Here is a 12,783-nt window from a genome sequence, read left to right as displayed (position 1 = left end):
GATAAATTTCCATTAAATTCTCAATCCTTACGTTAAATATAGATTTCTTAAACTTACAGATTCACTAAGTTCAACGTCAAATTCTTTATACTTTATTCATGCCACTTAACATTTACTCAACATTTACTACACGACATTTAATTACGGTAACAAAATATAAAGCAAATCTTATTATTACGAAAAAATAATTAGTAAGAAGTCAACAATTAAGTGCAATGACTTTATGAAATTATATTTCTCACTATAGAAACGTCACATAAAGCATTTAATTCTATGTTAGAACAAATGTACAATGAGTTAAAATGTATAACAATGTAAGATGAGAATTGTTAATAAATTGCTAACTGTGTTGACATTCTTGACTTTTAGAAATTCCTGGGACATCTCAATCTCGATTTCATCTCGAGAACAAATTGTCATTATATCTTGAGCATCGAACACTATCATTCTAGCTGACAACAAATTATCATTCTTGTTAGCAACAGATTATCTAATTCAGTGTTGTTCAAACTTTTGTTCGCCACGACACGCAATGGTGACAAGCCTAGACTATGCAAAATTACTTTTCAATAGAGTACGGATTACAACCTGTACGGATAATTAGTATTTCTTTCCCATCTATGATAAGAATCCACTGATATCCTCTTCGAACTATCGCTGGTAAGCCACTATAACCGCACACGGTATATGATTCATGACATTTCCAAAAATATTTGGCGACACAGTAGTTTGCGGTACACAGTTTGCGACGACACAGTAGTTTGCAGTTCGGATAACACTGATCTAACTAAATAACGATTTGAATTCATATTCGAATCGGCACTTGAGGGTTTCTCAGTATAATTTCTTGAATAAACGTAGATTTTTAATAAAAATCATATTTAGGAGTTGTAAATAAGTCAATATATTCAAAACAGATGACTTTTTAATCTCATACGTCTCCGTATTAATGGTAATACGATGAATTGCTTTGACCCCGTGAAGACTATAAACATTAACTTAATCTTCTTGCAGTTCACAAAAATAATCAACATCCAAAAATACATCAATTCCAATTTCCTCAAAATTATTGTCATCTTAAATAATCTCAGGATTAATCTAAAGATTATCATAAAACTCTTTCAAAAGACTTCCAATTGTATTATAATCAGGAGATTCATTTATACATTTGTTAACAGGACATGAATCTCGATATCCAAATTCCATTTGAGTTTCTTCATCCTCATTCTCAAATTCATGACTATATTGAATCACAACACCAAATTTAGAGCTTCTAATCTCGTCAACAGCTTCTGGCGTTAATCCATCCGGCGTTAAATGAATAAATTTTGGACGATTAAAATTATAATTGAACTTTGAGTGCTTATTTGTTATGTAATATTCCTTAGGAACTGAATCCATCAGACTCATAATTTCTAACTTATTAAATTTATTACTTTGATTACAAAATGTCAAAAAAATTAAAAAATAAGTTAAAATTTTGCTTATAATTTCCATTGTTTATGACTTTAATCAGACTGACGTGTAAGTAACGACTACGTTGACAATAAAAAAAACTTTATTAAATATAAGTTAAAACGTTCGCCTGACACATTATCTTATTATCCTTTTGATCAACATGCAATTATCATGTATGCAGCTGGGTCGTACTCGTGTGTCATGCACACAGTGTTTATTGGGACAATTTCATCGTAAATTTTAAGTGTTTATTTGACATTATCGTGTTAAGTCTTGCTAAATTCAATAAAATTTGCAAGGTGACCAGCATAACCTAATCTGACATGAATTTTTCAAACTACTTCAAATATCCACAAGTCTTTCAACTTCCCATTCTATCCAATAAAATCCATCCCTCACGAACATGACCTATACATTCACGTGTATATTAACAATTTCATAATTACTGTCGATTTATGATAGGGAAAAATGAAAAACAGAAATTATTAATTTGCTTAATTTTTACTACAATTGTGCCAAAGTGAAATCAATTCTCACACAACAAGTTAGTGACATGCTAAACCTTCCAGATTATTGTAGCATGATGTACTTATGTAATAATGTGCATATTTGCATGATAAGGATCATGAGATGTGTGCTATAAAGCAATATTTGACAGATTGTATCTTATGGGTTTTCACAAAGTTTTTAGGATTAAATGTAGGTTATTGTGATATTAATGAGGTCTAAAAGGTTAGACGTGGGATGTGTCTAAAGGGTAGTGATGGTCAGAGAGGTAGCCAGTGGTTATTGGATCACATGGAGTAAATGTTTTCTGACGAGATTGGGTGTGGGTTGGCCGATTGTTGACAATAGACAACAAAATGACCAAGACTAGGCATGTTGCCATGGCTAGAGTCTACCAATTCATCTTTTATAAAACATATCTGTGCATCTATCCTTAATTAAGCATGAATTAATTACTATTTTCTGAATTTTCATTCCTTCTTTAACTCAAGTAACATCAAAGTAAGTCACTCTGAGCCTTTAAATACTTCAAAGTGTTTTGAAAAATACACTTTTAAATTCAAATTGCAGTATGTTTCCCTGCATTAAGTCACTCGATTTACGTGCAACCATCAATCACAATTATGTCAATTTTTCATGCGATATTATTACCAATTTGAATTGACATGTGCTGTATTGTTGAATTAATTATTTTTAATAACTCAATTGCCACATTGTTGAACATCGACATGATTTCTTTATTTGAAGCATCGTTACATTAACTTTGGTGCATTTTAGACTACTAGGAGAGTGCGATATTCAATATTTAGGACAAATTGCTATGTGTTTTAGATAGACATAAATCTACAGGTCTACTGGGTGCAGATTTCTAGCGCACTTTCATTCTTTAATAAATACCGTTTTTAGTAATAGGAGTGGTCTTTCTAAGCTATTAAAGCATGCTCTTTGTCTGTTAGGGTTAAGGCTTTCTTTATAAAACTACACGATCAACATAGAAATGAATAATAACATAAAACAATAAAATGCATCCAAAACTGCCGCAACATTCTTTACCCATCCATTTAAAAATTGTAAGTTGCTTGTAAGACTGAATAATATGAATACGATGTGTTGACGATCTGTAGAAGATCAAAATTATGTAATCTCCCACTCAAAATCCTCAAATCTTGAAGACCTTACCCATTTAAAGATTTCCAACGACATATCAAAGAATTTAAATGCTGTTATTGTTTGAGCCTTTTGAGCTCGCATCATGACTTGAAGGACAAGTCGTCGGAATTTCACACTGCATGAATACCATTCAATGCTGTATGCTGCTTCAGAAACTGATTCTGATGAGCTAAGTCAATAAAATGTGTTTTTAAATCTAGTTTTATGAAGTTAAGCTCTACTTACTCAATCAATCGCTGAGCAAAATAGCACTGAGTGAAAATTTGCAATGAACAGCATATAGGAAACATGAAATATTTCGCGATGAAGTAGTCACTGATTCCAGACTGGATATAATAGTGAAATTATTATTAAATCAACTAAAGATGTTGTTCAGGACTTACCACAGCTAGAAAGCTAGCAGTGCACAGTGCCGTGATTGATCCAAAAGCATTGATAAGCTGCAATGGTGCAAAAGTATCATCCAATTTTTCTGAGACTTCAATCAGTTGTTGATGGATATCGATTAGCCTCTTGAATTCCTTAATAGCTTTTTCTTCACCTTCAGCTACGTCAATTTTACTCATAATTTGCCCAAGAATGTCAAACTCCAAAGCAAGAATTTGAATTAAGCATGCAAATAGCATATCGGTGCTGATGACATAAAATGCACAGAATATTACTAACCAAATTTCAATCGAATACATCGTTCCGTATATGATTGACTGCTGTTGATCAAATGGTAACTCCAAAGTCACTATCAGCTCCCATTCGATAGCAATTGAATAGATTGTTCCATAGATCTTATGAAAAATAGGCATTAAGCTCAAGCTCAAATCAATAATAGTAAATGTCGTATAATACAAGACTTTAAAGATCTTCAAGGTCCGCAGATATTTATGGAGCTTAAAATTCATCTGGTCGACTCCAGAATGTGGAAAATGCTCGTCAAGCTTCTCTAGGACTTCAGCAATCGTCTTCCGTTTATAAGCCAGTACAACATGCATTTTGAACAAAGCAATCGACTGCAATCCACAAAGTAGCACATTCTCGATCATAATGTACATCAGCTTCTTTTTGGCTGATAAGACGAACGAAATTGACTCTAAGGTCATGTAGGCCATCAACATAAGATGAAATAAAATGTTATTCAATTTCATCCATTTAGCTGGCAATGATCCAGGACGTCTCAAAAATGAGAAACCCAATATTCTTGCTGATTCCTCATAGCACAAGAAGTCTTGAAACTTAATGTACGTGAGAGTTGATTTGTTCCTTCCTAATTTGCGTTTTAAGATGTTTTCAAGTCTTTCGATGGCGTTTTGCATCCTTTTGGATTTACTGACTGTTACTTTGAAGTTCTGTTCAGTACTGAAGGGAAGGATATGTTCATTTCTTGTGACAACTTCAGAAAGGAGTCTTCAATACGAAGGATATTCTATGCATTTTTAAAAATCCTACTTCCCTTCAAAGGCGTAAGGTAGCAATTAGAGTCAATTAATTCTTGCATTGTCATTTATGGTGCATATCGTAATTTTATACTAAGACAGTGTAGACCACTGCATAATAAATTGATCTTGTTTCTGTATTTCAATGTTATAATGTAGAGTATGATACATTTGAAGAGATCAAGCAGCACCTTTTCTTGTCCTATATTTAGATTTTTGATAAAAATTTGTTGATTTTTGATGCGATGACACATCCAGATGATATTCTTTTTATATGGTACATATTTCTTTCGCTGGCGGTAAAGATCAATTGTGATCTATGGCCTTCCTTAGTTTGCATCTGAAGCTGGCTCTATCGTTGGTAGCTGCTTGACAATGTACCGATAACAATTTGTTATATTTGATAACTTGTCATAAATGAAGTTTTGCTCTTTTCCAACTCGGATGTCGTCGGAATCATCAAGCACATACTTACTTACTTCGATGCCCATACAGATCAAGAGTGATCGATTACCTCCCTCAGTCGGCTCCTGAAGCTGGCTCTATCGCTGGCTACCGCTTGCCAATTACCAATTCCAAGTCAGTTATGTCCATCAAGAACATAATAATTTTAAACTAGAAACAAGGGGATAGTACAACAGATCGATGATCGCAGTGTTAATTTGTTATAAGCAAACCCAACGATTCATTCCATTCTATTCTAATTTTGAACAATTTTCTGACCCAGGGTATATCAATGCAATGTACTTAGCCACAATTTGTGTGTCGCGAATAAACAAACCGAGGTGATGTATCTAGAAACAGCAAAAATGCACCAGAATCCGACTAGATTTTCTCTGAAATAGAGCATATGTCATTTGACTAGTTAGGCCGTCATTCTAACTACTACGATTTTTATTGCTGCTTTTTGGTGCATGATCAATTATGGTGATTAAATAGTTTATGAATTCTTCCAGTAGATTGACAGCGTCATCCAGCAGAAAATGTCATCAGAGTCGAACTAAACTATAATTAGCAGCTGACTTGACCTGTAACAATCAATTAATAAATCCCATCCATTTCATCAACTTAATGATCGATAATAACTCATTTTTTTATTTTTTTAATATTTTTTTCTCTTACTTCTTAATGTTTTTTTCCTATCGAATGCAAATTATTGTTTTTCCTCTTTTTTTACAAATTTATAACTTCATAGCTGCATTTAATGTGGAAACAAGAACTCAAAGTACTACAAAAAAGAATCTTCATTATTGACAAAAAAGAAAAGAAATTAAATTAAATTACAAATAAGGATCGTCTATACGAGTAAAAATGATGAAAAAAAAATTATTAAATCTTAAAATGTTACGATCTTTAAATGACATATTAATCCACAATATATGTATATGTAAAAAAAATCACGAAACATCTTCAACAATTCGCAATAAAAAAACAATAAAATACAATTTAACAAAAATTGCATTTACTGAGTCAAATTTGATTTAAATCGATGATTTTTTTTGCCGCTTTTATCGCTAATTCAATTGATTTTTTGTTCCTTATATTCAATGATTTACAGCGTTGCTTTAATTAACATTAACAGTTTAATTAAATGATAATAACTCGAGTCTACAAGTTATGACTGTTGATCTTCTCGTACATCTCCTCATCGTGGGTATTGGGAGAGTTTTGGGGTGCTGGCAGTTGATTCTGCAATGATGGAATCAAGTATGGATATTTAATATATTTAAATTAGATCATAAAAGTATTAAAAACTAGTTTAATATGTCAATTGATTAAATATTTAATGACTATATGAATGACATGACTTTTATGGACTATAAACATTAGATTTTGATATTATAGACTATAGACTATAAAGTGTAGATTCTATTTGAATATGGATTATCGACATTATCAGATTATGATAGCTTTGAAGTAGCCTTATTCATCGCTTTGAATATGGCACTATAGCCTAATTATGAATTCTATAAAAACAGCATTTAAATTGCGAATAAGTCTTAAAGTCAAATGTCACAGACCGCTGCTACTTATTTGCAAATAGAAGTCACAATTTCCCAGAAAATCATCATTTTTGGATTTTAGATTCTGGTTCTTAAAGTAAATTTTGAGATCATTAACACAGAGGTCGTTAACTTCACTTTTGTGCTTATGTCATCCGAAATTAACGGCAAATTTGGATGAAAAGAACAAAAGATTTCATGAATTTTATAATTTTGTAGTCTGTCTATACTCTTAGCTTGTCATCATATGACTATTATGACATAAGGTCAAATACAAAGTGTGAAGTCATTTGAATAGTAAACAAAGCTCGAAGTCTACTCAAATTCGAACTATCATGCAAGAAACAGGTCCGATCGGCACATATTAAAATTTTGCCATCACGGCGGTATACTTAGAAGAAACTTAATCCTAAGTATAATGCCACCTAGTCGCCGTGGTGGCAACATTTGAACATGTGCCGATCGGAAGGAAATTAAACCTAACTCAAGCACAATACACATCTGTGTCTGGCATTCGAAAACTGATCGAGTATCAATCCCTGAATGGGAAGAGCCTAGACTAATCCACCTGCACTGTAGAACTAGGGTTATCTGTAGGGTTCGTAAAAACTGTATGCGCATATGCGTGCATACGCATACACATGCATATATGCGCATAAATATGCATTGTTTGCATACAATTGTTTGCATACAATTGTTTGCATACAAGATTTTTCACTCAAACCTCTCATAACTTTCTAATATTAAGTTGAAAAATCTGTAATTTTCTCAGTTAATTCTCATATTTTACGATCGAATGTTCTGTATCAATCCTTAATTAACACATTTTTCCGTGCTATTTTTGAAGTTAGGATGAGACAGTCTGAAAAATATGATTTTCACCTCCATTTTTCATTTAACAGATTAAAAAATGATTTTAAATGAATTAATAATTTAAATTTGTATGCATTTGTATGCATTGTATGCGAATACTGTATGCGCATACATTTGTTTATCTGCATGATGCATGCATAGCTTAACCCTAGTTATCTGTGACAGTAGCCTAACAGATTCTGAACTTTAATTTTTACTGTGAACGACACATTAGTTTCAAAATAAAGCACATTAAAGAGCCAATCTTAAAAATATTTAAGAATCCAAGATGCATATGACATTAATTTAATTATATCCAATGACGAATTGTATTATTCAGACTTCCTAAACAAAAATAAACTGTCAAATCATCTTGACTTTCTGTGTTCATTCTAAGTGCTCAATCTTAGCACTTTAAGAAATCTAATGCCTCTGTCGCTTGATTTAAGAGGAAGGATGAATAAACTCATACATAATCCAATTTTGTATATTAACATTCATTCCATATTCAGGTTGAGCATAATAAACTTCATTTAAATATCAAATTTGTACACCTTGATAAATGCACCTGCTTATTTTAATACCCAAAATAAAAGCTCACTAAACGTCCAATTCATCATCATTTACTCACATAACTGGATCATTTACATTTAAGGAAATAAGAAGACAACAAGAAACAATTAAAAACAATTCTTACTTGATTTACTATTGGAAATGGTTCACTAGTGATTCCGTTACTGCAATGCGGCACAAGTGCCGTGCATTGATTACTCTGCGAACCTCCCGTATCCATACCATAACCATCTTCTTCCCATCCCGTTTGCTGTTGTTGATGTTGATTTTGCATTTTAGGCGACTCTGATGACGTATGAAGTTGTTGTAATTGTTGCGTTAAGGCTAAAGTTCCAGCAACTGACACATCAACAACACTCCATATAATTGGACCAAAAGTCGTACCATTTGGTGTACATAAACAAAATTGTGACTTAAATTGTCCAACTTCAGCTGGACTTACGAGATTAATTGTTATTATGTGTGTATCATGCGGTGCAATTGGTGGAACAAACATTTTTCCATCATTATTGATTTCAGATACAAGTTTTAAATAGCACCCTTGCGGCCATGGAACATCACCATTATTCTCGAGCATCCAGCTCTGTTGAAATTGTGTATTTGGTGTTACAGATTCGCCTAATCCACATGTCAGTTCACGTACGATACGCATTGAAGGCATTGGCACATTTGCACTATTTTGATTGGAACTTGCTAAAAAGTCGAAATAGCATCCAACTGCTGCTTGAAGATTCCTAAAATGGACATAAAAAAATGTAACATTGTTTTTAGTTCCGTAACTGTATTTAAAGGAATTTAAGTAATTATCTCAAATTAGCAATGCTGACTGATTCTTATTTATTTATTGATGTTCAAATTATCACAATCAGCATGAATTATTCAATATTTGTGACGCAGTAAAAAAAAGTCATTTTTACGCAAAACAAAGAAAACAAAAAGTTATGTGCTGTAAGTTGTAAAAAGATCCAGTTAAAGATATTTCATAATTTCTCACCAATTATTCATTTCCAAAAAGAATCTTGCTGTCGTATAACTGAGCTCATTCGCAATATTCTGAAAACGCACAACCAAGTCATCCTTCTCATTTGTGTTTAACGATGCGAGTGAATTTAACAATGAATTAATATCGCTTGAATCACTTTTCACTTGTGTGTCATTAACTTCCTCATCGCAGTCCATCTTTTATGTACGATATTCTTGATGTTTTAACACTTCTCGATATTTCTTTAATCACAATTTAATTATTGTTGTAATTATTTAAGCTATAATTAAGTTCTTTTTATTTTTTGATCAATTACTTTGTGAAATTTGCTCTGTTTTTATTTTTATTTGTGGCTGCTGACCCCTTTTATGATAGGGGGACGTGGGTTTTGATCTTGATTGTTAATTAGACAATGAATTAGAAAGTAACAAAGTGTGTTATTCTAGATTACTTAATTAATGTATTTTTATTGAGTTCTTTTGTTATAAATAAATTGAATAATTTTCTGATGGAATTTTTGCATGAAAATGTTTTAAATTTTTAAAAGCCGTTAAAATAATTCATCACTTTTATATCCGAAGAATTTCCTCACTTGAGTTTTCTTCTGCATTACAAAGTCATCGAAATAGTTGCTAGCTCTGAAAAAAGAACTTGTAGCTTCTCGTACACTTGCGTAGACCTTTTCATTAAAAATTATATGAGTCGTTGTTCTTTGAGTTGTTGATGGAGGTATTGTGTACTTCCTGTGGATTAAAATGATTTAAGGAATGGGGCTTTTAAAGGCAGGCAAAAAGACTGCTTTTAGATACCAGAGTGGTATTTATGCATTTTAAAAGCAAGCTGGTTTAGGATTTGAAATTTAACGGTTTTCTAAATTTTGAAATTTAACGTATTTGTAAATTTTGAAATTTAACGATTATGTGTCCGAAAACCGTACAATTTCAAAAGTCAAACAAAAGCTGTTATAAGGTTCATAACATTTGTATGGTTTTCAACTTACTCTTCAAATTTTTCAGATCCACCTTCCTCAAGTTCTCTCATTAATCTGTCAAATTCTGTATATTTTGACCATTAATAGTCATTCAATTGGTTCCAAATAAATTCTCACCATCCTCTTCTAAGTCCTCAGTTTCACCAATCGGAAGTGTCCTTACACAACCCACTAAACAAACAATAAAAACCAGCACAACTATTTTTGTCATTTTTAAGGAACTGAACAGCTTAAAATATCTTCTTCAACTGACTATATTTTGGCCATAAATAAAAAATTGGGTCTGAAACCAGACATGCTTCCTAAAACACCTGGAATAATAGTATGACGCAGTTTCACTGCCTGCCTGCACATGATTATTATCATGTAAACAACTTAAGTGTCAGTTACTAATCGATTCCAATATTAAAGCACTTTATTTAACTAATACAATATCGTCTATGACGAGTACAGAAATATAGATTATTAAGGATACAAAAATACTTTTCACTTATTAGGTTTGAACCATTTTGGGACAGTTCCACTAGGTTTTGCACTTGATTTAGATTCCATGAAATTTTTAGGTGCCGAATGGGAAGATGTCGATGTTGACGGTTCGCTGCCTTCTGCTTGAACTTGATTATCACTTAATGACAACAGGACACGTGTTGCACCAAATCCGGATGACAATTTGTCATAATATTCAGGTTTAAGGAACTCTTTGGACTTATCATCGCATCCAAAATGCAGCAATGCTGAAGGAACGCAATTTGATTCAATTAATGTTGAGGATTTGTTGAGAATTGTTTTTGGTGGTGTTTGGACTGGAAATGAGATGGAAATTGATTAATTAACATAAAATTCCAAAATATATTTTTAACGTATTTTTCAATTTTAAAAATTTTTAAATTTCAAGAATCCGTTATTTTTTGAAAAATAAAAATTCGTTAAGATTATAATTGAAGATGATCTGCAAGACCTTATAGCTTATCAGGCGTGAATTACTTACACAAATAAAATTCCACATCTGGATTAATAAGAAATGTTTTAACAAAATCCATAACAGCACCGACAGTATCGACTGTTGAAAACTTAGTTTGTATCACATAACGATTTGGCAACTGAATACGTATGGCACAGCTCTTGTATGTTGCTAACTGATTCAGGATCTTTTTATTTTCTTCTAATTTTCTCAATTCTGATGTCATTAATGGAGCATTCTCATCACTATCTACTTGATTACGAAGTTCTTTGTATAGCAGCCTTACATCCGATTCTGTTAGCTCAAAGAAGCTGTCTGGCAAGTCGATTGATGATGTTTGAATGGAATCTAATGAGAAAATGATTGTTCCGCGACTATCTAAGATATTTATTACTGGATCTGGTTGTGGTGGTTCAACTGGCTTCACAGATTCTACTTTTGGAGTTTCTTGCTCCTTTGGTAGATGCTTGACTGGAGTTTCTTCAGGTTCCGATTCCTTAAAACCTTCATCAACATCCATGTCCTCTACTGATGGTTGAGTTTCTTCCCTTTTGACTTCTTCCTTTAATTGTTTTACACTTTGTAACTGAAATGATGTTGATGGCTCTCCACTAGATTTAGGTTTTGGCTTCACCTCATCCTCTTCTAGCTTTGGTTTCTGAGGCAGCGGTGCTGATACATTTGCCTGAACTTTTAAGCTTTCTGGATCTGAATTTACCAGTCTTAATAATGCACGTCCACCAGAAGTCAAACCGAGTGACTTTAAAGTTGTCGTATTTAAATTATCACCGTGAATTTCATTTCTCATGTAGATAACTACTGGACTTTGGTCACTTGATGACTTTTCGGGACACATTTCAGTGATTATCTCCAATAAAGTCTTTGAAGGCTGAAAATTTGCATTTAAACGAGTTCCGTCTTCTAATTGCAGGCAAATTACGACATCTTGTACAACTCTTTTCTTGTCACTTTCTGCCATTTCTAGAGTACCTACCAGAAATAATACTTTAATTAGCAACTAACATCCAGGATTCAAATTAATTTCGACTTTACAGTTATTTGGCAATCCACTGAATCTAAAGAACTGATTCAAGTCCACAATTTTGTTATGATGCTTCAAATTGTAATTCTCAGCCTGGAACTCGGTGTATTTCTCACATACTTTCTCTAAAATCTATAATTATTTGCAAAATATTGTATTCGATGACTCGGCATATTGAAATTTTAAGATATTTACCCATAATATAGTCTTGTTAGGCTCTATTTTCACTACTTGACGTCGGCCATGAGGAGTTAGTACTGTTACGCTTGACATAATTAACGATTGTCGTATAAAACTGAATTAAATTTAATGAATGTCAAAGCTGTTCGTTTATTTGTGAAATCGATTTTTGAATTTCAAATGATCGTTATGATATTTTGATAGCGGAGATGGGTGGGAATATAAAAATTATTCAGTATGCAGTGAACTATATTTAAAATCATCTTGAGAATTTTGAGCACTTAAGGATTTGCCTATCGTCCGGAAAGTTCCGGATGTTTATCTCGCGCACTTTTCACCTTAGAGATTTAAAATTTTGAAAAACGTTAGACAAATTTTGAAAAAATTTGAATTTTTGAAAGACGTTTGTATGATCTTATAGCAATTTTAATTTGCTTTTTGGGACAGTTCGCATGAATTATGGATAATTTAAGACTGTGTAGGACATGATTAATTATTTAAAATTCAATGAAATTTTAAAAGTTCAGCATGAACTTGAGAAAATAGCTCACAATTCATTAGAACACAATTCATAAGCTTAAAGTCAACAAGTCACAACAATTCAAGATTGCATAAGCTCAAGGGAACTAAAATTCAT

The 12,783-nt window shown here is 32.4% G+C and overlaps 2 protein-coding genes across 3 annotated transcripts; both read right to left on the bottom strand.

Annotated features, from left to right (window-relative positions):
• Nucleotides 1–1,098: 1,098 nt before the first annotated feature.
• LOC139098493 (odorant receptor 85b-like) lies at nt 1,099–4,442 on the bottom strand. Its single transcript, XM_070650722.1, has 4 exons — nt 3,519–4,442; nt 3,361–3,461; nt 3,145–3,304; nt 1,099–1,419 (listed from the first exon to the last, which is right to left on the bottom strand). The coding sequence occupies exons 1-4, from the start codon at nt 4,440–4,442 to the stop codon at nt 1,099–1,101; spliced, it is 1,506 nt and encodes a 501-aa protein (XP_070506823.1).
• A 1,178-nt stretch (nt 4,443–5,620) lies between these two features.
• LOC139098126 (protein ILRUN) lies at nt 5,621–12,449 on the bottom strand. 2 transcript variants are annotated; one of them, XR_011545147.1, is made up of 6 exons: nt 12,162–12,449; nt 11,978–12,098; nt 10,952–11,914; nt 10,081–10,766; nt 9,973–10,027; nt 9,410–9,715 (listed from the first exon to the last, which is right to left on the bottom strand). XR_011545147.1 is itself a non-coding variant. In XM_070650250.1 (5 exons), the coding sequence occupies exons 3-5, from the start codon at nt 9,167–9,169 to the stop codon at nt 6,171–6,173; spliced, it is 876 nt and encodes a 291-aa protein (XP_070506351.1). In that variant the 5' UTR covers nt 9,170–9,715; nt 9,973–10,027; nt 10,081–10,233; the 3' UTR covers nt 5,621–6,170. The 2 variants fall into 2 exon arrangements, 1 of the variants encoding a protein (XP_070506351.1); XM_070650250.1 differs by lacking the exons at nt 10,952–11,914; nt 11,978–12,098; nt 12,162–12,449 and adding exons at nt 5,621–6,251; nt 8,115–8,724 and having other exon boundaries at nt 8,985–9,715; nt 10,081–10,233.
• Between the last annotated feature and the right edge of the window lie 334 nt (nt 12,450–12,783).

Source organism: Chironomus tepperi, unplaced genomic scaffold (genome assembly GCF_022539635.2).
Source record: "Chironomus tepperi strain 1889 unplaced genomic scaffold, CSIRO-AGI_Ctep_v1 contig_445, whole genome shotgun sequence".
Classification (NCBI taxonomy): domain Eukaryota; kingdom Metazoa; phylum Arthropoda; class Insecta; order Diptera; family Chironomidae; genus Chironomus; species Chironomus tepperi.
The sequence above is the reverse complement of the archived record's forward strand: the minus strand, read 5'-3'. Positions and strand labels throughout refer to the sequence as shown.